The sequence below is a fragment of the Mustela lutreola genome, chromosome 1 (assembly GCF_030435805.1).
Source record: "Mustela lutreola isolate mMusLut2 chromosome 1, mMusLut2.pri, whole genome shotgun sequence".
In the NCBI taxonomy this organism is placed as follows: domain Eukaryota; kingdom Metazoa; phylum Chordata; class Mammalia; order Carnivora; family Mustelidae; genus Mustela; species Mustela lutreola.
The window spans coordinates 48591870-48616751 of NC_081290.1; the positions used below are offsets into that span (position 1 = coordinate 48591870).

Here is a 24882-nt window from a genome sequence, read left to right on the forward strand (position 1 = left end):
AGGGCAAAAATTCACTTCATTTCGTCTCTTAAAAATTAGTGAAGGCTGCTCGAAATTCTGTACTCTTCAAAGCACCCAGCCATCAAGGAAGGTCCCCCGGTGCTACTTTTTTTTTTTTTTTTTTTTTTTTTTTTTTTTTTTTGTGGCTTCACACTTTGTCCCAGATGAAAGGAGCCCAGTGTCTTCTCCCCCCAAATCATTTGCAGCCCTAGGAAGGACTGCGGGGATCTGAGCCTCCCGCCGCCCAGCCGGGCCCCCAGGAGAGTGGGCGGAGGGGAGGGGGTGTCTGTCTCCGTCCAGGGCGACCCCTCCCCCAAGGTCACCCAACTTTCCCTGTCCCCCCTCCCACCCCAGGTCCGCGGCTCCCAGGAGGGTCGGGAGGGTCCGGGCGGGGCGCGGCGGGGGCGGGCACCCGCCCGGCATTATTCATTGGCCAGAGCGGGCTGCGGGCGCGAGTGCTGATGTCAGGCGGGCGCGAGTGCGGCGGGCGCAGCGGCGGCGGCCGCCCAGCAGCCCGGGCTCGGGTGGGGGGGCGCGAGTGGGGGTGGCGGCCAGCATGCTGCTCGGCTGCGGCTCGGCCTCCCACACCCGCGGCGCCCTCGTCCTAGCCAGCAGCGGCGGCGGCGGCGGCGGAGCAGCGAGCGGCGGCCGTGTCTGCAGCGGCGCGGGGTCCGAGCGCGAGGCGCGGCGGCGGCAGTGGGCGCCCGGGCGGGGAGCGGGCGGCGGGGACCCGGCATGGCGCTGCGGCGGGGCGGCGGCGGGGCGCTGGGGTGGCTGCTGCTGCTGCTCAGCGCCGCGTGCCTGATCCCGCCGGGCGCGCAGGTGAGGCGGCTGGCGCGCTGCCCCGCCACTTGCAGCTGTACCAAGGAGTCCATCATCTGCGTGGGCTCCTCCTGGGTGCCCAGGATCGTGCCGGGCGACATCAGCTCCCTGTGAGTGAGTGGGACCCCTCCAGTCCCCGCCCCACCCGGCGCCCGGCGCCGCTGGGGAGTTGTCTCTGGCGCTGGACCTTGCGACCCTGACCCCCCACTTCCAAGCCTCTTTTCGGCGTTTGGGTGGGGGCGCGCTGTGGGACGTGGGTGGAGTCTCGGGCCCCGGGGAGGGTAGAGGGAACCCGAGCCCCAGAGCCTGAGAACCCAGACAAGTCCCCGTGGCAGTGTTTCTTGAAGTGTGGCCCGCGGGCCACCCGCCTCAGACCCATCTGGGGGGAGCTCGTGCCAATGCAGATTCCCGGGCCCGCGTTAAATGAAGTGGGGTCTTAGGAGTGGAGACTTAGAGTCTGCATTTGGCGTCCCAGGTGATTCTGGAGACGCATTAAAGTTTGAGAGGAGGGGTGTGTGGGAAGGGTGATTGGGTAGGGGCCCAGCGTGAGTGGAGTGAACGGAAACAGAGGAGGGATGAGGCCTCACAGTCCCACCTCGTGCCTGGGGCAGTGGTTTACACTGTGGCCTCCTCCCGACCCGTCCACCCAGCAGGTTGGGAGGAACCCGAGTAAAGGCACAGCCTCTGGAAGTGGTGGGCCACCTCCTGAGGCCTGGAAGAGGGGAGCACAGGGCTGGCAGAGCTTTGGGGCATGTGCAGCACCCAGGTCACCGGCCAAGCTCTGAAAGGCAGCCTGACTTCTTGCCCGGAGTTCACAAGCTTCTTGCCCCTCTCCCCACCCCACATTAGGGTGGCTGCTTTTTCAGCACTGCCGGAATTGACAGGAAGGGTTCACCTTACTTCTTCACCTGCTAAGAGATGCTTTCCACCTGCCCTCAAACCACCATTCAGGCCCTACAGTGGGCTCTCCTAATGGCAGTGGAAGGGCTACTGGACCATAGCTTTACTGCTGGGAAATGTTTCCTGCTGAAAGAACTTCTTCCTTCCAGGGCTGGGTGCTGGGGTGATGTCCACTGAGTCAGAGACAGGGAATCCCAGGGGTGAAGTTGCTCAGGTCCCTGTACTACAGATCCCCTGCTTCCCACCCCAGGCAAGGTCCAGGAGTGAAGGGGTTCCCATTTGTACTGTAGAAACTCTGGATGACCTGGCTGGCAGGAAAGGAGGGCCTTTTTTATTCCTAATGTTGCTAAGTCGTGTGACATGGAGGATTCCAGAAACTGGAATTCCCCTTGTTAAATCCTTTAGAACAGCAGCTGCTTAATTGATCTGCATGTTAACTGAAATAATTTCGAACTAATGTGTGGAGGTCCTGCTGTGGCCAGAAAGGATAGCGGACCTGGTCACAAAAATAGTCAAGTGGCTTGCCCCCCGCATTGACCATTATATCTGGCAGATGGCATTGCCTCCCATCGCACATTCAAGTTCAGGTGTCTCTTGAGTTTTCCCCCAAGGCTTTCACAGTACATTTAATCAGAAGTGCTCTGAGTGTCTTTCAGAGATGTGCTCCCAAGGGGAATGCTTAATCCTACCCCGGAGTTTCCCCTGCCAACATTAATGCTGTGTCTACACAAACAGAATCATGGCCAGAGGTGAAGCAATTATCCATTTTCGGCCAGGGCCTCCTGTAGTTAAGAAAAGGAAGTGAGGGGATTGATTTAAACTTGCTGAGATAATGTCTGTGGAAGGAGCTAGGCTGATGGTAAAGGTTTCTATTATTCAGACTAGTTTTCATATTGATCCAGTTCATTGGAAGAAGGCTTGACTCTTCTCATTTCTACCCCTGAGAAGCTCCTGGTTGACTATTTTAAGCCTCATCCTGCATGGAGGAGTTTGAAATACAGGTGGAGGATAATACTGGTTGCCCAGCCTGCAATCCCTTCTAAAAAAAAAAAACAAAACACCCCAGGCCTTGTTTTGCTTCTTTCTTGCCTATAGGAGCCTGGTAAATGGAACATTTTCGGAAATCAAGGACCGAATGTTTTCCCATCTGCCTTCCCTGCAGCTGCTGTGAGTATGGGAAGTTCTCTCTGAAAATGGGGATCCTGAAGGTGCCGCCCTGGGAGAAGCCATCTCTGTCTCTTTTGTGTCAGTCCTTCCTTAAATACCCCAATAAACTCTTGGTGTTAACTGTCCTGTGGTGTCCCCACCTGAGTCTCAGGCTCTTTGCTCAGTGTCCCCTCCTTCTTCTGACACATGCTTTCCTCAAGGACTTTATCATAGATCCCAACACTTGTATTTGGCAACTGGGGGATGTGATTACACTGAGCGATGGCCTGAATTTCACCTAAATGAAGTGTTTCCCAGACACCTCACTCTAAAAGAAAACCTACATTTTAAACTCTTTATGTGTCTTTGGAAATAGAAACATTTGTAGTTGACTGAGTATGTAAATGATTAGGCAGCATACTATACGTTTATATGGAAAATTTTATTTAATCATCCCTACAAGGAGAGTATTTTTATTTCCCCCTTTGACATACAAGAAAACGAAGACGCTGAGAAGTTGAGTGACTTTTCCAAAATCCCAGCCAGAATTCTTTTTTTTTTTTTTTTAAAGATTTATTTATTTATTTGAGAGAGAGAGAGAGAGAGAGTGCGCGCACAGGCATATGAGTTGGGGGAGGGGCAAAGGGAGAGGGAAAGAGAGGGAAAGAGAGAATCTCAAGAAGTCTCCCCACTGAGCGCGGAGTGCCTCACAGGGCTCCATGTCAGGACCCTTGATCATGATTTGAGCCAAACAAAATCAAGGAAATCAAGAGTCAGACACTCAACTGCTCAACAAACTGAGCCATCCCGGTACCCCCCTCCCCACACTCATAGCTGTTCCACATCTAGCCACTCTTGGCCAGTACTCCTGCCATGCCTGGTATCGCAGTTCAGTGATTGTTTGCTGAAGAAAAGAAATGTCCAAAAAGCAGTTTTCAAAAGCAAGTCAGTGATAGGCAAAGTCATGAATACATAGCTCATTCTGTTTGTCCTATTTCTTAAATTGGAGATGAGATTGAAAATCAGCAATGCACTATAGAAAAATATGAGGAAATAGCCATCAGGAGGTCACTTCTCCTAACTAAACTTGGTGTTGATATTTTTTTGTTCTTGAAATGTTATGGACCTACTTATAACATTGTACTTAACATTTTAAAATCTGTAATTTCTTGGTAATTGTAGTTCTATTAAAACATATTTTCCATATGCTGGAAATACAATTTTAGGTATCTCACCAAATAGACTTAAGTAGTGACTAATAGAAACCTATGTGCTGATAAAGAGGCTTTTGAAGATTTCTTAAGCTTTTTTATTATTTCCCATGGGAACGTGTAATATAGAAGAAAGGATTTTTTAATTTTTTAAATGTTTATTGTTTTGGTCTCAGCTGTGTGACTTTGGTCAAGTCACTTAACTTCTCTGGGCACAAATTTTCCCCCAAAATAGAGTCGGATTAGGTTCTTTTCCATCTCTGATTCCATGGTTACTTGTGCATGATAAAGCATTCACTGGCTGATCAGTTGTGCTGAGCACTGGAGTGTTTTGAGAGAACAGCTTTCAGGTCTTATTTACTGAGACCCACAGGGGAGAAAGAGTGAAGCAGTGGGGGTGACCAGAAAAATCTAGCCAAAAGGAATCCACTTGCCACTGTCCATCAGCATCTGTGAGTTCGGGGAAAGGAGCCAGTCTTAGGCTCAGAAGAGCCCATGTTTGCCCTGGATCAGAACACAACAAAAGAAACAGAAAGAGTTTTGCTGTGTTGCTTAAGGTATTCATCTCTGCGCTGAGATCTGTCCTCTCCTTTCAGATTGCTGAACTCTAACTCATTTACCGTCATCCGGGATGATGCTTTTGCTGGACTTTTCCATCTTGAATACCTGTAAGTTCAGTGCTTTGTCTCTTTGCTGAGCATCTGGTATGTCCATAGAGTCTCTGTATTGCTCTCCAAGCAGAACAGCATCTCCCAGAGAGCTTAGGGGTGGAGAAAATGGAGAAAAACCCCTTCTCTTTTCAGCACTGACCTTTCATAGTTTACTTGTGTATAAACATGCTGGGACAGTAGGATGTTGGAGACAAAGCGGGTGAAAGCAAACAAAGAAGGAAAGATATTCATTCATTCTCTGCTGACATTTAATTTGGCATGTAGTAAGCACAATTGGAAATTGCGTTGGATATTTTTACCTCTCATAACTAGGCATGGATTTGCTGATCAGCCAGAAATAAAGCTGAAGGATTCTGAGCGTTTCTTATTTTTAAGGAAATTCTCCCTATATGGGGATACACCTTCATGTTTTTAATTTGACTCTCCTCTCTTCCATTTGCAGTATCTCCTGTGAGCTGCTGCTGAGAGTCTAATTTTATTTTTTCTTCTTTAAAAGAAGAGGGTGTTTTGTTTTGTTTTTTTCCTTTTCAGGTGTGCAGTTTTCTTCCCCTAGCAATGAGCTTTGCCCGTGTTCTGATTTCGTTTCCTGATTTCCTTCCCGATTTGCCCCTTCCCGCCCCCTTCTTGTCCGTTTCCCCCTTAAATGCTCTCATCCTTGCCTTTTGTAACTTTGTAATAATATTAATCCCACTATCAGATGGGATTTCCTTACTTAGCCTTCAGAAGGATTTTTAAAGCCTCCTCTCTGCTTTCTTATCTGAGGTTAACAGGTAGATGTTTGAATTCTAAATGCATCCTGGGTCTAAGAAAACTCTGCTGATTTTATGTCCTTAGGAAGGAGGTCTCTGAAGGAATTCTTCCTCCCGAGTACACATAATATGTATACTTTCACACAGCCTGATATTATATGTAATATGGAAAGTGGGGTATGACTGAAATTCTAAGCCCTACTGGGTTCTATCAAAACACGGGAACAGCGGGGTTGTGGTAGCGAATATAAAGCTATCAGTTTTCTCTCGTGAGCAGTTCATCTGACTGCCAAGGTTATTGGGGGGAAGCTCGCTTATCAGTCTATTCTGAATTCTATTACCGAATAGACCCCCAATTTAAAAAAAAAAACATCAAAAAATGTTAGTATAAGAATCAAGAACTATTTCACTAACGAATGGCATAGTGTTGTGTTGCAAAGCCTTTCCCCTGGACCATCTCACCAAAGACCCTCTTACATTTGCTGTCATGCTATGCCCTAAACTAAAATGTAGCTCCCTGTGGTCCTAGGGAATAGTTGGGAGTGAATTCGCTTCATGTATTTCCCATAAAGTCTTGAAGCATGGTCAGAGTTATTACTGCAAGGTCCTGTGTGCTAGCCCTGAGCCATGTTAGCACAGAGCAAGAAGTCTGGCCCATGCTCAACCTCATTATATTTCCTATTTTCTAATGGCTTAGAGATCTTGAGAGAATCCTTGCCTTGTTATCCATTTGTTCAGAGATTAGACTGTGTAGGACATGCCGAAGTCAAGTTTGCCAGAAGCTGAGCTTAATGGAATTCTCCTTCGGCAAAAACTTGAAGGCAGAGATGTAAAACAATGGGCTCCCCCCAAGAGACAATGATATTAATGAAAGTATTAATAGCCAGGCACTGTGAAATGTAAGCAGGTTGGAGTGGGGAAGATGTCTGGAAGCATTCCAGTCTTGCAGAGGTTTAAGACTTTCTTGCCTTCGTATAGGGCTTATAGGGCTTTCTTTCTTTTTTTTTTTCCTCCCATTTCCCCCAAGATGTTTTTACCCGTGTTGCCAACTCTGAATGTGAAGCCTTCCATGCCGCTTCTGGAAGGAGCGCCAAACATACGCTTGTGTGCACGCATTCTTGCACACAAACCCAGCTCCTACTTGGCAGCCGCTGTGGCTGACCTAACCCTCAGAGACGAATATTTCAAATTCATGCATGCTTTCAGATTTTGTTTTGAATATCATTTTTTAGAGATACCAAGTCGAGAAAAATTCACTTGAATGCTACTGCTCTTCTCTTTAGATTCATCGAAGGGAACAAAATAGAAACCATTTCAAGAAATGCCTTTCGTGGCCTCCGTGACCTGACTCACCTGTAAGTCCCGTGAAACATGTTGCCGGCCCTTTCATGGGTGGAATAAAGTCCACTTCCTGGTGCCTTGCTCTTTCTTGACTGCGCTGTCCATATTGGTAACATTCTCTCAAGGAAACTAATTTCCAGGTGGCCCCAAAGGTTTCTGTGTTGGTGATGGGCAGCAGCCCAGTGTCATTACTCATGGACTTGGCTTTATGATCTTTTCCATCATCCTGATTGGCTGGTGTGGACCACGTGCCTGTATGGGCCATATGGAACCCGCTGCGCTGCTAGGGGTGGGGGCAGCTTGGGGAAGAAACGGGGTGGAAACCTTCACACACCTACTTCTGCTGCCTTCCTGGGCACAGGCTGGCGTGCTTCGTGAGCCTTCTTTTCTTTATCTTTCATGATACTTAGAAAATCTCCATTTTACAGATTTGGGAACTGAGGCTTCCATGACTCACTGAAGAATGTTGAATGTGGGATAAAAATTAGGAAGAGGTGGAATAGAGACATTTCTGTGGTGGCTCTAATTTGAATGCAAATAGCTTTTTTTCTTTTATGTTGGATTAATCTGCAGCTTAAGCTAAGCTCTCTGGCTTCTTTAATAGCTTTCTGGAGGAAAAAAAAATTAAACAAATTGATCTGAATTGGCATATCAGAATGAAGCAAGTGCACACACTTGGCAAACTTAGGAAACCGGAAAAAATTGTGGCTGTGTTTAGGGAAATGCAAAAATAGTCATTGTCTTGGTAGGAGCAGTATATTAGCCAGGAGCCAGGTCCCATGTGCATGATAGATACTTTGTGATTGAGTAAGATAACGTGTCTCATTTTGGTAATAAAAAGAAAACTGGGGGCACCTGGGTGGCTCAGTCATTAAGCGTCTGCCTTTGGCTCAGGTCACCATCCCAGGGTCCTGGGCTCGAGCCCCACATTGGGCTCCCTGCTCAGTGGGAAGCCTGCTTCTCCCTCTTCTACTCCCCCTGCTTGTGTTCCCTCTCTCGCTATCTCTCTGTCAAATAAACAAATAAAATATTTAAAAAAAAAAAAAGAAAATTGGGAGAATCGGACGATGTTGGGTGGGGTTGGGGGCAGGGGTGCTAGAAACTTCAGCAGGTGGACTTGACTTCATACATCTAAAGAGGTAATTTTCAGTCCTGATACAGCCAAAGGTGTCCGTCAGCAGGCTCAGGGAGCCCTTGATTCTGGAGTCCTACCAAGCAGAAGTCCTATCAGAGATAAATAAAGCTTTCAGACTAAAGAGATGAGGGAGGCGCATGGGAGGGAGGTCCAAACATCTGGACTGGCACCATTGATGCCAGAGAGTATCAACCTCTTGTTGCCATTATTGCTGCAGGTTTTCATTCCTTTCTGGAAAAGTTTTGTTTTGTTGTTGTTGTTTTGTTTTCAGATTGAACCCAGATACCAAATCCCCATATTCTTGTGAAGGTTAAGATAATGGATTTGGAGTCATGTAGACTTGGGTTCAAATCTCAAGGCCATCATGTATTAACATGGCTTAGCCTTTCTGAGCCACAATTTCCTTATCCCAACGATGCGGGTGATTATACTGACCCCACAGGACTGTTGTACATGGGGGGTTACTGCTTGCCTGCCATTATCCAGACCCTTATTCTTGGTAAATGCTCAAGGGCTCAAGGTATGGTTGGGGTTGTTACCATCATCATCAACAGCAACATCATTGCCCCCCTCCACTCATTAAGCAGTCTCTCCTTTCTTCATGGACTGCTGAGGACCCTTGGCAGTGCCAGTGACCAGACAGGGTCTGCTAAGAAGACAGCTGGGGGTGTCTGGAGCGCAGACAGCAGGAACAGCTGTGGCCAGATAGATCTGGTTGCCAGAAGTCAGGAATGAGTGGCTTTGTTTTTGAGCAATAGCTCTGGGCAGATCATGAACCTGAGCAAAGACCATGTGACTGGCTGAGTTAACCCAGAGGTCAATTTTTATTTGACCAGTTGGCTATAGGTCCTTGGTCTGAACAGAGGTGTGACTGTGCAGGTATTGTGCATGTGTAATTGCATATCTTTGCACACATTTGCTCTGATGCATGGTCTCTGATACATGGGTAGATATGTGTTTATACTGTGTGTGTACTTGTTATCTGTCCACACGACCCCATGTGTATGTAATGTGTGCATATGTAGAGGCAGCTCCTATTTTGTGTGACATGTAGAAATCAAGAGTCCTTTGGGTACTTTTTTTTTTTTTTTTTTTTTTTTTGAGTGAGAGAGAGGACGTGCATTGTGGGACTGGGGAGAGAGATAATGGGAGAGGGAGAGAAGACTCAAGCAGGCTCCATGCCAAGTGCTGAGCTCGACACAGGGCTCGATCCCATGACCCTGAGATCATAACCTGACCTGAAATCAAGAGTCAGATGCTAAACTGACTGAGCCACCCAGGCGCCCCAGGTCCAGAGTACTCCCGATGCAATAATACACTTGTCCAGTGTGCAATGCCATCCTACAGTCAAACCTATAGAACCCGCCTCTCCCCAGCTCTCCGGCCTCATTTCCTGAAATGTCTACAGAACACTGATCTCTCTGTGGACCCCTATGCACACCCAATCCATCCTATTACTCACATCTCTCCCTTGCCCCAGATGTTATTTCATCTACCCTCCACCTCCTGTAATCGGCCTTTCCTTCAAAGTCCAGGTTAAATTCTGTCTCCCCCTGGAACCATTCTTGATCTCCCCTCTGCCCTTCCTGTAGCCCTTGCTCTGACTCCACACCCCCAACTCCTGACCATGGCAGGGGCTCTACCCGTTGGTACTGTTCCATGATGTCAGTTTGATCCCCCTCTGGCTGCACTGAAAGTTCCCTGAGGGCAGGGCCCAGGCAGATGGTTCATTAGTGCTGCTCTTCCCCGGCATCTAGCTCAGGGCTGAAAGCCAGCACGACATTCTTTCTGATTCCCTGGTTGATCAATGGGTTCCTTACTGGGCTGGATTTTCCTTATGTACTGTGCTTCTGGGCAAGCTAAGGGATTTTCAAAATTGACTCCTCGGGTTGAAGATATAGATAGTAATTAAAGCATGTAATACCCTGTTTAAAGAATGAACCAGTGTTTCCCACTTCATCCCAGTTTATGTCAACTTCTAAGCAACGAGAGCAAGAATTCACTGTCTGGAATTTGCTTGTATGATTATCTGGTTTTTATCTCTTATGGCTTTTTCCAACACCTACAGGCTCACATTCTTGTTCTCAAGAAACACATATCAGGTTTCAAAGCATTGAAGAAGCAATCCCAATCGGTAACTAAAATCTAGGCCATTTGTTTTCCAGCAGTCCTATGAAGCCCAAGGGACAGGTTGCCGTTAAGTAGTTTTAGAAATGAAGTAAGTGCCATAAATTTGTAGACAAAATGAAGTGGAAAGTGAGATGTTATGCACTTAGCGTGAGTGCAGTGAATAGTCCATCTAAATAATTTGGCTTTCTGAAATCTAAATTGAACACTTGGAAAGGTTGCTAAACATACCACTTTTTTTTAGCTTTGACCAGCCCGTCTATTCTTGTCGCTTCAGTACAATACGTTTGAATTATCTAAAAATGTTTAGCTAAATAATTAACCTTTAATTAGCTAAAAAAAGCTGTTTAGGTTTTCCAAAAGAAGTGACCATCAACCAACAAAAAAGCAAAACAAACAATTTTTTTTTTTTAAATTTTAGAAATCCACTTCTAGGACATGTTCAGTCTGATCCCATATTCAGCCTATTTTCCAACAACTTTTAAAAATGTACCAATAAATCATTTAGGAAAGGAAGATAAAAGAATAGATGAAATTGTATTTTAATCCATTTGTGGTTACCTAGGTGGGAAGGCACATAATTCTGAAATGATTAGGTCTCCCCAGAGTCTCTTGGTAGCTTGCAGGAGGCATGTGCGGGTTAAAATGGGCTCAGAGCTTTCTCTGCGAGTTGATGCTGAGGAGAGAAGAAGGCCCATTTCCATAATTTCTCTTTCTGCCATGGATCACTATGAGGCTACAAAAGGCTAATTTCATACATATATTTTAAAGAGGTTAGCGCTGACTTGCCTGTGCGTTTATGATTTATGTGTCTTGCTGTTTGCACTCACCCATATAAAAGAAAACAAAAGCAAGCAACGGTTTCCTGGCTGATTCCCATTAGAACACGATGCCCAGGGGGAAGCACAGATTTGATGTGTGTCTTTCAACACCCAACGCCTCGCTACATCAACAGCCCAGCACCACGGACATCCGTCTTCAGCAGGATGATGACAGGGCACTGCATGATCCTGAATCATCAGAAAAAAGGGTTGACGATATTTGTTCTTCCTGGAGAGGGAGAACAGACTAGGACGTTTTGGAAAGATCTTCAACAGAAAGAGCAAAAATGCAAAATGGCTTCTGGTCAACCTTAGTGAAAAGATGAAATTGATCACAGTCAGCTGTTCTCTAAACATTTTAGTTCACGGCGATTTTTATCTTATCATGAGATTACAGCTGAGCATCTTTATGTGAAAGAGTAATTTACTGAATCCTTTATAGAGTCACAAGTCATAGAATTCACTCAGACTGTGAGGGAGCTTCTTGGACAAGACAGTACACCTTTTCTTTTATCTTTCGCTCTTGAGTGCTTCCTTCATTCACTCAACGAAGACTTAGTGAGCACCAGCTATGTGCCAGGCACTGTTTAGATGCTAGGGATGCAAATGTGGACATACCCCAAAATCTCTGTCCCTGTATTGCTTATGTACAAGGAGAACACACAGCCAATAAACGAATAGATCGTTAAAATAGGTAGTATGCCAAGGGACAGCTGTGTGGTGAGGATCAACAGAACAGGGAAGGGAGACGGTAGAGGTCAGGGAATGGGGGATTGCTGAGGGCGGACCTAAAGGCGAGCGAGCTGTGTGTTGGAATGAGCTGTGTGGGTAGCTGAAGGAAAAATGTTCAGGCAGACGAATCACAAGTTCCGAGGCCTCGGGGCGGGAGCGTGCCTTGAACATTAGAGCTGTAGCAGGGGGCCAGTGTGGGTGTTCTGAGAAATCAGAGATTTAGTCCATCAGTAAGTAACTTGACAATGGAGAGTCTTGTATGCCATCAAAGAGATTTGGCTTTTATTCTGAGAAACACAAGATGCCATCCAAAGTTTCAGAAATGTATATAAACAAAGAGCTTAATAAATGCTTCCTTAGAAAACAAAAAACCCTTACATTGTACTCTAGCATCTCTAATGCTGTCTTTATACAACAAAACTCGTTTCTTTATCTCAGTACCAATGCGCAAATCCAGAAATTGAACCGTGTTGTGCTGAAGGGGGTTAGAGCTTTGTGTTAAATCATTAGCTTTGTTTCAGGGACTTCGGAATGACAGGGCATGAGGATAATAACCACATTAAAATATGACTTTCTTGTTCTAGTTCTTTGGCCAATAACCACATAAAAGCACTCCCAAGGGACGTCTTCAGTGATTTGGACTCTCTGATTGAACTGTAAGTAAGGAAAATTAAGTTTATGTGTGCCTGTCATTGTGCCTAAGTTACTCTTGTCTTTAAGCCCCCTCCCCCCATTGCTGCATTTCTTTTATGTTGTGGTTAGAAATCGGTGACAAAGAGTGCGTGGTGGGAAACAGCATATAGTTGATATTGTATTCGTTACGTCCTGCCCTATTGGAATACACTTAGTGGCATTAGGCCACTGGTAAGGTAGGATTGCTAGTGTGAGGTTTCCTTTCTCAAGACAGTGGATCCCTCTGCTTTATCTTCTAATGTCTGTCAACTTCTTACTGGACATTGTTTAACAAGATCTTAACGTTTCAATCATGTTCAAGAAAACTATCTTCTTAGAATGTTCTGCTTTTGTTTGTGAGAACCTGCATCTTGGGGCATGGTGTTCTTCTGTCAACCCTGTCCCCACGTCCCCATCTCCAGCATGGCCTGGTGACCATTTCAGAAGAGTTTGGGGATACGGTGATAGGTTAGCTCTGTGAGCTCTCTGCGGGCTCAAGTTAAAATCATGGGCACCGAAGATCATTAAATACAGTCAGTGATAAGTACAAGAAATAGGATGCATTAAAAACAATTTTTAAAAAAAATTTCATTTTGGGGGGGTATTTAATACATGAGGATGTTCAATCATGCTGGAGTGTCATACGACTGCTCAAACATGTCAGGCCTGTCTGTTTCTCCATCTATGTGTTTGCATTTTGTTTTGTTTTCTAGCGATTTAAGGGGCAATAAATTTGAATGTGACTGCAAAGCCAAATGGCTGTATCTGTGGTTGAAGATGACCAATTCCACAGTCTCTGATGTCCTCTGTATTGGTCCGCCAGAGTATCAGGAAAAGAAGCTAAATGATGTGCCCAGCTTCGACTATGAATGTACCACTACAGGTATTCTGAACCTCTGTCACTGAAGACCGTTACGGAGGATAATCACTCTGTTCTTCTTCTAGGTCATCCACGGGGAATGGAGAAAAGTGGGTGTAGAGGCATCCTACCCAAATTATTTTAGGCGACGTTTAAACCTTCTAAAAGAAATGATGTGGTCAGGAAAATGTCCCAGAAGTTTGCAAGGATTTTTGTTAACTGTCCTTTGCCTGAATTTTGGTTCCTTACAAAATTCCAATTTCTCTGAAGTTTTTATTTGTTTTTTTAAGGGTCAAAGTATAAACTGGTGAGTTGGGGATAAGTACACGTACAAATCAGGTGGAGCACGGAGAGGTCCATGCTCCTGCTCTCGGGGTCCGGGTGGCCACACTCCTCCTGATTGAGTTATGTGAAGTTTACTGAACATCCAGCTAGTAAATGCCAGCCTTTAAAGATTTTTTTCATTATTTATTTGACACAGAGAGAGAGATCACAAGTAGGCAGAGAGGCAGGCAGAGAGAGAGAGGGAAGGAAGCAGGCTCCCTGCAGAGCAGAGAGCCCAAGGAGGGGCTTGAGCCCAGGGCCCTGGGATCATGATCTGAGCCGAAGGCAGAGGCTTTAACCTACTGAGCCACCCAGGCACCTGGTAAATGCCAGCCTTTAACATCCATAAATTCCTTTTGTGGTTCTACGTACCAAGAGATAACTTGGTGAATTAGAAGCAATGGCAAAATAGAAATGTAAGGGAACAACTAGCTACCTAAAGAAAAACACTCCTGTTGAGGAAAAATGTAAAGAAATTTTGATTTTACATTTTTCCACAGCCTGCCTCAAAGTTTCCATCTATGCACTTTACAGGTTATAAGACAAAATTAGAATACTAACGGCATCCCTGTCACACCTCTTGGGGGAGCGGGGGAATGTCTCCATCCAAAAGGCCTTGGAGAAGTCTCTCCAGCTTCTAAAGCCAGCTTTTAAAGGAAAGCAGATCAATCCCCAGTATGAAACCTGCTTACCAAACTTATAAAAATAAACATTTCAGCTGAGAGCCGATATCTGCGAAGCCTCAAGGCATGTCAGTGGGAACAGCAGGCAGGAGAACTCAGAAAACAGCGACAGAAACTCAAAAGGCAAAAACAAAACAAACCTCCAAGAACAAACTGTGACATTTAGGCCAGTTCTACTGCTACCCTCCAAACAAATAAACAAACAAGAACTCACAGAGTAAAAACTGTTTCTAGATATCTGAGTAAAGAAGGAACCTGACAAGTTCTGTCTTTACCAGGAGAAAAGGTGCAGGTGTGTGGCTGCCCTTGTCTCCCAGCATTGGGAAGGGCCTTATTCAGCTGTGTAATTGGCCGGTGCCCATTGGCCAGCAGAGGCCATGAGCAGGATATTTATTATATCGCAGAGGAGTGCAATAAATCAGAGGTCATAGTTAATGACATTTGCACCGAAAGGTGGCATTCAAGGCCATTTGGTGTGAAATGCCAAATCACAGCTCACTGGGGCGCCTTTCTGTCTCCACTCCAGTTTTTCTAGAGAGTTCTCTATCTAAACCCTGGGTGAGGTGAGCCGCTTTTTCATTGTTCTCTTCACGCCTGGCCAGAGTGGCTGAAAATTTGGCCAGTCTCTGGGAGACATGCCATGGGCTATCCAGGGCCCGGAACAGGGAATAATTTATATGAGAAAACATGATTTCTGATTTTTGCACCCTGGGGACGGTTATGAAAATGATCTGGGCTGTCAGAATTGTCACGAGAGGAAAGGGGGCTTGGAACCAAGGTAGCCACTCTGGAAACCTGTCCTAAACCCAGAGAACCCAGGGGGCAGCATGAGCCTGCTAACATATTAGGGCATCCTCGCTCTCTTATATATATTTGTCTTTGCTAGAAACCTTCCTACTAAAATTTAGATCGTCAGCACTTCTCCCTGGTAATAGGCAGGTGATGACTCTATCTTTGCTACCATCTTCTCCCTTTAAGACTGACAAACAAATTCGCTTTTGTTCATGATTTCCTCCATCAAGAATAAATGGTGTGCCCCAGCGGGACCTACCCCCAGATGTAGTCTGGAAGAACAAAGTCAATAAATTCTGAGTCTTTTGGGTTCCAGTCTTCCGCTCATATCCAGCCTTGTCCTTTGCTGCCTTATTAAAGGCCAGGAGGGAAACGCGTGAGGACGTATGGCAGCTAGAAAGCCCAAGCCCAGCTAGAGCCTGAGGACTAGTGAGGACGGCATCCTTCCTACATTTTTGGTAAGAAGTACACTCTCGGAGGGCATTATTTTTCTCTTAGCTCAGATTTTCAGGAAAGGCGTAAATCCTTCAGGTAGAGGAAAATCTTATTCTTCCCAGAGAGAGGGCGATTCTCTTGCCATTGTGTTCTGGCGTCCGGGTATAATTAACAAGGCAGAACCACCGCCGGACTGTTTCAGCTTCTAGATTAATCACCGTCCTTCCATAACCCTCCGCTTTCAAGTCTATTTTTAACCACCTCAAAAATCCCTGTTACCTACTCATGATTCCCCATGTTAGGTGGATAACTCGCTAAATTCCTTAGAGGGAGAGGATTTTGCATCCTAATTGTCCTGTTAGCTTCCCTATTGCTGGGCTGATGAAATGCAAAGAGAAATAATGCATTAATGTGCAGTTTCTCTCCCAATAGGATCCGCGTCATGTATAATTTATTTTCTGCGAGGGCTATAAATAGCGATGTAAAAATCTGTTGATTCCAGTGGGAGCAAGGCCCAAATTGTAAGCGTCCCACTGACATCATGAACTTAATCCAACGTGAATGGAAGTGGCCAAGCTTTGTGTGGAGAATGCCATTAATATTTTAACACACGTAAATTGATGTCATATCAATATGTATATTGTTGGAGATCTTTGCATAAACAAATGTGCTTTTGCTGGTCGTGAAAGATGAATTAAAATGGAGACAGTAGAGTATCTTAAATTCCTCCAGCACCTCCCCTCACACACCCCACCCTGTACATAGTGGTCCATCATTTTCTTTTAGACATGTCTTCCTCCTTCTCCTCCTCCTCCTCCACCCTTTTGGGGGTGGGGGTGGAGGGCGGGGAGAAGTTCTCTCCTATTAAGAATTAGATTTATAATTCAAATGATTTAACAGTCTGTGTTGTACCAGAGAGTCAGCATATAGAAAATACTATGAAACCAATGTTTTGGGAAAACAAATGAAAATAGAACCGTTAAAAGCTAGATTTGTAAAATGCTGTCTAATTTTGGCAGCTCTCTTTCGTTCTGGGATTTTTTTTTTTTTTAATAAAAAATGGAAACTTTTTGGTCTGCCCTTTAAACAGCCTACATTTGTCAGGGAATGCTCGTGTTTCTGAGATGTCAGCGTGCAGGCGGGCGACGCCGGTCAGAGGCAAGGCAGGAGCGTTCAGACCCTTCCAGGCTTGCGTTAGCCAAAGGCAGCCTGAGAAGTAGAAGGCGCGTGTGGCTGTCTCAGAATTAAAAGAATGTAGCCGTATTGTCAGAGCCCTTTTCTGTCTCCAGAAAAGACGTCCAGAAGCAGACGAGGACGGCTACCATTTTCCTTTTTCTGTTTATCTACTGGTTGAGTTTTGTCCGTTTTTACTCTTTGATAGAGCAGCAGCTGGGGGCGGGGGGGTGTTGACAAAGCGGGGGAGCTGGGAGGCAGTTGTGAACCTAAGTGTTCACGCCCCAACTCAACACGGCCATTGTTCAACAGCATACAAAGCTAGCACATAAAGCTACGGTATCAGATTCCCCATACACGAGGCTCTGCTGCTAACACTTGATGCTCTCTTACATAGTCTCTAGGGCAACCTCATGACATAGGTGTCGCCCTTACTGATGCGGACCCTGAGGCTTGAGTTTCTTGCCCAAGGGCACAGAGCTGCAAATAGAAGAGGAACCAGAAGCCCAGCAGGTCTTACCTAAAGCCTCAGCACTTGCAGATGCTCTGCTCCCTGCTGTGGGGGTGAGGGGATCCCCATCCACTACTGTCATTTGTCACTGCTCTCCCTTGGCCATGTCTTGCTGTCAGGTGCAGAGGTAGTCTCCTCTTTGCTTCTCCCTCTTGTCCCTACACTTACCTGCATGCATCATTCGTTCATCCCCAACCGTCTTCAGAGTATTTATTAAGCACCTACTAGGTACTCAGAATAGGGATAGGGACAGCTCCAAAAGTGAACATGTATTGAGCCCTCAGTGTGTGTGACGCACAACTCCGAGTAGAATTAAACTATCCGATGAGGACACTAAGCCAGCCAGAGGTGGGATAACTTCTCCAGGGTCACTCAGCAAGACGTTGGAGTCACAGCTCTGCCGTGTTGTCTTAGATGCTGTTAGGATGGACACTTCCTCAAGAAACAGCACGGGGTTGGGTGGGACAGGGGAGGCATGCTGTCCTTTCTCAGACCTCAATTCCATATTTATGAAGCATCTACTTCATGCCAAGCCCTGAGATGGGCATTTCCCCCAACATTACCGGTTGGGGGAAATTACAGCCTTGCCATCAAGCTTGGTAGGTAAGAATCATCCCCATGTTATCGAAGTAAACTGAGGACTTGTCAGGGAAAGGGCACAGCCCCGGGCCTCAAGTGCCGCGAGTGGTTTCAGGGGGTCTGAATCCAGGAACAGGGCTCTTTCCTGTGTCTCGTGCTGCCCTCATTCCCTCAGCCCTGCTCCCTTTTCCCCTGTCCCTGATATCATCAGGGATCATCAGGGATCATCAGGGATCATCAGGGATACCTGCTCTTTTCATCCCTGCTCTACTCTTCTCATCTCTCAGTGTCTCTCGGTCTCTCCCCTCCTTTCCTGCATCTGCCCCATCTGCCTTATCCTGCCTCTGCTCACCAGGGTTTTCTCAGAGGAGCAACTTCCCTTAGCCAGACGCCCACTACCATTTGACCCTGGGTACGTTCAGCCTGCCAAGAAGCCGGGCACATTGAAGAATTTCTAGCCCTAGAAATCACTTACCTTAAACTTTCTTAGTGTTTGGTTTTGTTGTTGTTGTTGTTGTTTTTTAATTCTTTCTTCATTGCTTCTCTAGCTCCCCCCACACTCACTCTCCTTGCATCCGAGGGCACCGCTCCCCGGTTCCTTGGTAAAATGGTGCCTCCTTACCAAGAGAACACAGTGAGTCACTGGTAGCTCAGGGGGGTTTTGGATGAGGAGTGTTGACTTAACGTTAAGCGTAGGAGTAGAACACATGCTTAGACGGGACAGTCCCACGAGGCACAACAATCCCGCAGAACTGTAATTATTCATGGAGCCGCAGGACGCTGTCCAGATCATAGACATAGCTGTTGTTCACCCCTGAGTCCAACAACCAATAAACGTGCTTCAGTTAACTTCCTTGCTCTCCGGGCTTCATAAATCTCTGGCTCTGTATCAGAGGGCTTGGTTTGGTTCCCACGAGCGCAGTGTGCCCTGCGGGGAGTTTACTTTTGGTTTTGAACCTGGAGTAAGGGAGCGTGGGAGTTTCCCAGCTGCTGAAACAAACGCCTGGGCAGGTAAGCTTGAGAAGCGCCCAGCAAGCAAACCGAGACAGGCTTTTTGCTTCCAGGGCCATCCTGAGATGGCTAGAAATAACAACATCTCCCAAACCAATGAGACCTCCACAGCGCTTCTCCCAGAGTGATTTTCATGACTGTTTCTGGAACATTGTTCCATGGCATCTTTTCGCTGGTGTTTTTGAAAGCCAGATTTCACCAAATTTGTTTAAAATGTTGAGATCTGGTAGCCAAACCGTGAGCTAGTGGTCTCAAAGGAGCTGCGTTCGAAGCTGTGTATTCATTATCCTGTCCAAGGCAGGACCCTTCTGGAATCGTCCAGAGTAAAACATGCTGTGATGTGTGTGTTGTTTCTCTCTGGTCCTCCCTCCTCCCCAGTCCTCTTCCAATCCAATGCTACAAAGGATAGAAGGGTAATGGTGGGCGATAATTCCCACAAGGGATCTCATGGAAACTCTTTTTTTTTTAATACCCATTCCCAGATTTTGTTGTTCATCAGACTTTGCCCTACCAGTCGGTTTCAGTGGATACGTTCAACTCCAAGAATGATGTGTATGTGGCCATTGCTCAGCCCAGCATGGAGAACTGCATGGTACTGGAATGGGACCACATTGAAATGAATTTCCGGAGCTATGACAACATTACAGGTGTGTTGTGACTTCGATCAGATGTCTTGACCTCATTTCTTTATGGTCTCAAGCTGGTGAGAGAAGCAGCATTCTGGCATCCCAGGGAGGGAAGGTGTGGCTCTCAGACTTGGTTTGAGTTGGGAATCACGTTCCAACCCACCCTCTCCTCTCTGATTCCTTCTCAACTTGGTCAGTTATTGGTGAGAACAGAAACTGGGGGTGGTGATCTTATTTATCCTTTGTGATCTTTTGAAGAGGGAGAGAGGATAGGTTGATATAGTGGGGGGCATTTTCCAGTAGTGGTGAGAAGTCACCTGAGAATGCCTTAATCCTGAGTGCTGCAGGCAGCCTAAGACTGCAATAGCATTTTAGTAGTTAAATGATACCTTAGACTTTTGCTATGCTGATAGTTAACTAAAATGCTAACATGTGCTCATGCGCCCGTACTCATGCACACACATGCATGCACAGACACATATCCATCCATGCACACACAGACACACATCCATGCTCACACACAGATACACATCCATGCACACACACAGACACACATCCATGCACATACACAGATACACATCCATGAATGCACACACACACATAGACACACATCCATGCTCACACACAGATACACATCCATGAATGCACATACACAGATACACATCCATGCACATACACAGACACACATCCATGCACACACACACAGAGACACATGCATACAAGCACACACAGGCACACATCCATCCATGCACACACACAGAGAGACACGTCTATGCACATACACACAGACACACATTCATGCACTCACACATAGACACACAACCATCCATGCACACATGCAGAGGCACACATCCATGCATGTATGCACATGCAGACACACGTCCACGCGTGCACACACAGGCATACATCCATGCACACACACAGGCACACATATATGCATGCACACAGAGACACACATCCAAGCATGTATGCACACACAGACACACGTCCACGCGTGCACACACAGGCACAAATTCATGCGAGCACACACAGGCACACATTCATGCAAGGACACACAGGCACACGTCCATGCAAGCACACAGAGGCACACATTCATGCAAGGACACACAGGCACACTCTATGGCTTGTTTCGGCTACCCTCTTGCCAGGTCCTGGTGATCACTGTTTCCTTTAAATAAATACAAAAAAAAAAAAATAAGAAGAAATGGCTCTCTAAATTCATGCCTTTGGGTTAAGACCTAGTTAATGCTTCTCAACACTGTCAGGAACCCAGTGTCTCAACGCTACTAAAAATGGGCTAATTGTTTTTTATTTTTCTAATTTTTTTTTTACTTGCTTTTTAAATAAGTGGGTAAAGTCAATAATCTTTTAAAGACTTCTCATTTATCAAGTGCAATCTGATAGTAATATTGATCTCAGAGACAGTGCTACGGTAGCCTAACTTGACTCCATGAGAGGATTTCCCACGGTGGGTCCCGATTTGGAGTTAGAGCAGTACTTTGCTGTTGCAGTGAGAAGCATGTCAGGTCAACATTCTGGATCGGGAAGCTCCTAGGAAGCTCCCAGGCGCAACGTTTCCCAGCAGGGGTGGAGGGAGGCAGGGAGAGTGTGGTTTGGGCACTCCCAGAGCAAAGATGCTCATGGAGCCTGATCTCAGCAGTACAGGGAGTCTGTGAAGTCGACAGACACCCCGGAAGCCCTGAAGATGCCCTGTCAGATGTCCCTCCGCTGTGTGGCCCCTGGCCTCCTAGTGCTGAGCTCACACCCCCGCAAGCAGCCCTGCTCCCATCAAGCACACATGCAGTGCAAAGCACCTCAGGTGAACCTGGCGAGGAAGCTCAGGCCTTTGGACTCTAAACCTGGTACATATTAAAGGGGACAAGGAAGGGAAGACCCACTATCCACATACTTTTTGCTTTCCTCTTTTTCCAGACCTGGGAGATGGGCTAGCCCCTCGGCCTCCCCTCTCCTACCCCATGCTGGGTGGTGGGACCAGAGGGAAGCTTTGCTTTGTGCCAGGCAGGGGAGAGGGGTCCACACCAGGGCTGGTTGCCAAGGCCAGTGAGGTCCTGATGCTGGTTTATCTCGTGGGAAATTCACAGCCCCTGGAGATCTCAGCATGGGGTGCCTGCCTGCAGGTAGAGGACAGAAGCTCTGTGCAAGGGAAATGGGACAGAGAGATGATCAAGAGCTCGGGTTATGGAAACTGATGAACATGGAATGTACTCCGGACTCTGCCAGGCACTGAAATATATGGACTGGTGGCCCCTGGGGCTCAGTTTCCTCATCTGCAGAATGGGCAGTGCATGTACTTTATATGGCTGCTGTGAGGAGTCAGGGAGTGCCAGGCACTGAGTGAGCAGTCCTTAATGAATGCTGGCTTCCTTCTCCCACCTTTACAGATGGAGCGATCAAGGCCCAGGCGTGCTGAATCACTTCAGAGGCAGAGCCCAGGGCCTGTCGCTGCTGCATGGCACCCCTTTCCTCTCTCAGGTTGACCTCGGTAGGAAGGGACAGCACTGTCCTCCACTTGCCCTTTTGACTGACTGCAGCTGATCGCATTCCATGTTCATCAAGTTCTTCGTTCGTTCATTCATTCATTCATTCATTCACAAGGATTTCTTGAGCCCTTACTCAGTGCTAGGCACAATCTTGGTGCTGGGGCCATTGCTGTGCCCAAGCCAGAGGAAACCTCCACCCTCAACGGGTTCACATTATAATGGGAGTGAGAGACAACAAAAGAAGATAATTATAATACAGCTAACAGATCAGATAGAAACACACTAAGAAGGGAAAGGAAGGGGGGGGATGGGAGTTTTGAAGAGCCGGCCATGGTGGACGTTTTAGACTGTGTCTGGTAAAGTCCTCATGAAGAAGGTTGTTTGGAGAAGCTGAGTGAGACATGAGGGGTTGATCCATGGCGACAGTTTGGGGAGGAAACTTTCCAGACAGAGGCAACAGCAAGTGTAAAGGTCCTGCGGCAGAAAGCTATCTTTCCTGTCTGGCTCCTCCAGGGGGCCATTTTGGCCTGAACAAAATGCTCCAGAGGGAAAGCTGCAAGGAACAAAGTCAGAGAGGTAGGAAGGCCTGAGCACAGGGGCCTTGCAGGTTTTGGGAAGGACATGGGTTTTTAATCTGAGTGCTCTATGGAACAATAGCAGGCTATGTCCCAAGATCAGCAGGGTTGCCCAGGATGAGGCAGGAGCTTGGCACAGTTGCTGGGCTGTGAGCAGCCTGGGTTGGGTACAGGGGACAAAGGCTGAAGCAGAGCGACTAGCTGAGCTCATAGGGGTTCAAGCAAGCGGTGATGGCAAGGGCCCTGCGAAGGCTACTGCCATGGTGTGTAGGAAGCTTGCAGTGAGGGAACACTGGGTGTGGCCAGGGCCAGAGCCAAGGCTGGGCCTTGCTAGCTTCTAGTGACTCGTTCTCAATCTTCTGAGTCGTGGGAAGCTTCCCATGATGCCCACCTAGATCCTCTTCACAACCAAGCCTGAGAAAAAGTTACAATAGCTCCAAAAACATCAGGCTGGTTTTGGATAGGACTGGCTCCAGCTCCTTCTAGCTGGTGACCTCGGCCAAGTTAGTTACTTTCCACGAGCCCCTTTCATCTGTAAAATGGGAGTATCGTGAAATCTCATTTCCTCTGTAAAATGGGATCGCCACCCTTTCAGATCCATGAGAGTTTGACGGGGATCATGTGTATAAGGCCGTGCACAGGACCGGGCATAAAATAAATCTGCAACAAATGTCAGTTTTCTTACCTGGGGATAAGTAAAGGAGCAGCCCTCTTTCTCCCCGCTCCCAGTCCCTAAATCTTTCACTTCAGGTAAACTTCTCCACAACTCTCATCAGCACAGCAAAGGAGGGGCCAGCACGGAAAGCACACTATCCCCCCACCCCCCGCCCCCACCCCCGCCCCCAGTACGGGAGCAAGGGAAGAGGGTGTTCATAGAAGCCGCAAGGATCCCTCTGCACAGAAGGGAGTGTAGCTGGCTGGGATTGAGCCCCACGTGAAGGAGAGCCCGAGGCAACCCATGCCCAGCAAGACCAGGGCTCTGAGCCATGGGAGGGGCACATATGTGCATCTTCCTTTGCCTTTCGGAGGAGCCAGGAGTGTGGTGCCGAAGGGACAGCTCCAGCCACGCCTCTGCTTCTGGGCTTCTGCGAGGAGAGGGAAAGCCCCGATCAGGGTCACCCTGAGGGTTTGAATTTCCCATCTCCTTTCTTTCCCCTTCTCAGCTCTCCTGTTTTGGTTTTATTTTGTTTGCCTTTGATTTCTCCGTGCCAGGTGTTCCAGCCTATAATCTCTCTTCCTGCATTAAAACACACACACACATACACACACATGCACGCACGTGCGTGGTGATCTCTGTTCCTACTGACAGTTCTATAGACTAAAAGTGTTTAGCTGGATGGAGGTGTTCTGGCACATCTCTGTCTTACACAGCCCCTCCTCTGAGACAGGCAGGCAGGCAGGCCTGTAGGACACCCCTGGGTGGCAGGGGCTTCCCGAGCTAGGGGCCCGGAATATGCACTGGCACTTAGCATTGGCAGGGAGGGAGGCAGTGTGGCTTCCAAAGAGCAGTTTGGTAGTTTAAATCCAGAAGCCTTTGAAGTGTGCACCATGTTTACCCCGGCAGCGCCTACATTTAAGAACACTGCCAGATGGTTTTCAAAAAAGATTTCTCTACAAGGAAACATGTTACACAAAATAATGGAAAGCTAGAAATAACCGCAGTGTCCAACAATAGGGGATCTGTTAAAAATAGGATACACCCATACAACGAAATGTCTGATAGTATTTAAAAATCAAGTTGTAAAAGGTGCAGTAAACGGAGGCGGGGGATGTTTACAAGGTAATGGTCAGATGAAAAGAAAAGTAGGTCATAAAAAGCTCATGTATCCTATAAGCCCAGCTTTATTTATTTATTTATTTTTAAAGAGTTTATTTCATTATTTCAGAGAGAGCATGAGTTGTGGGTGGAGTGAGAGGTTAGAGGGAGAGGGACGAGCAGTGCAGGGAGCCCCATGCAGGGTTCAATGCCAGGACCCCAGGACCATGACCTGAGCCGAGGGCAGGTCAACTTAACCGACTGAGCCAGCCAAGGGGCCCCCGCCTCCAAACTTATTTTTAAAAAGCACATTTGAGTATGTGTGTAGAATAACGATTAAGGAAATATATCAAGACATTAAGTGTTGTTTCAGATTTGCAGTACAAGTCATTTTGATTTTCCTCTTGTTCTTTTTGGCATGTTGGCAGCTGAGTGCAGACTGGAGCCAGACTACCCAGATTTAGATCCCAGCCTCCACCACATACTAGCTGTGTGGCTTTGTAAAAGTTCCTTCACTTCTCTGTGCCTCAGTTTTACTCTTTATAAAATGGGGATGATGGTGGTGATGGTGGTGATGGTACTGGTCTCATCGGGTTCTTGTAAGGATTAAACGAGTGAATACATGTAAAATGCTTAGTATAGTGCTGGTCATAGTCATAGTACACACTAGAAATGTGATCTGCTGTTTTTAAAATTTGCTTTGGGAAACACTGAAAACTTTTTATACTCA

General features: G+C 46.9%; 1 protein-coding gene across 2 annotated transcripts in view; it reads left to right on the forward strand.

Moving 5' to 3' along the window:
* The first annotated feature begins 515 nt into the window (after positions 1–515).
* The window catches only part of LGI2 (leucine rich repeat LGI family member 2), a 31764-nt gene continuing 7397 nt past the window's right edge, over positions 516–24882 (forward strand). Inside the window, exons 1-7 of one of the 2 annotated variants that reach the window (XM_059164497.1) lie at positions 516–932; positions 2818–2889; positions 4676–4747; positions 6783–6854; positions 12240–12311; positions 13041–13210; positions 19177–19341. In XM_059164497.1, the coding sequence (XP_059020480.1) occupies positions 736–932; positions 2818–2889; positions 4676–4747; positions 6783–6854; positions 12240–12311; positions 13041–13210; positions 19177–19341 (820 nt within the window). In that variant the 5' untranslated portion in view covers positions 516–735. The remainder of the gene's footprint in view (positions 933–2817; positions 2890–4675; positions 4748–6782; positions 6855–12239; positions 12312–13040; positions 13211–19176; positions 19342–24882) is intronic. The other variant, XM_059164503.1, reaches the window with a different exon arrangement.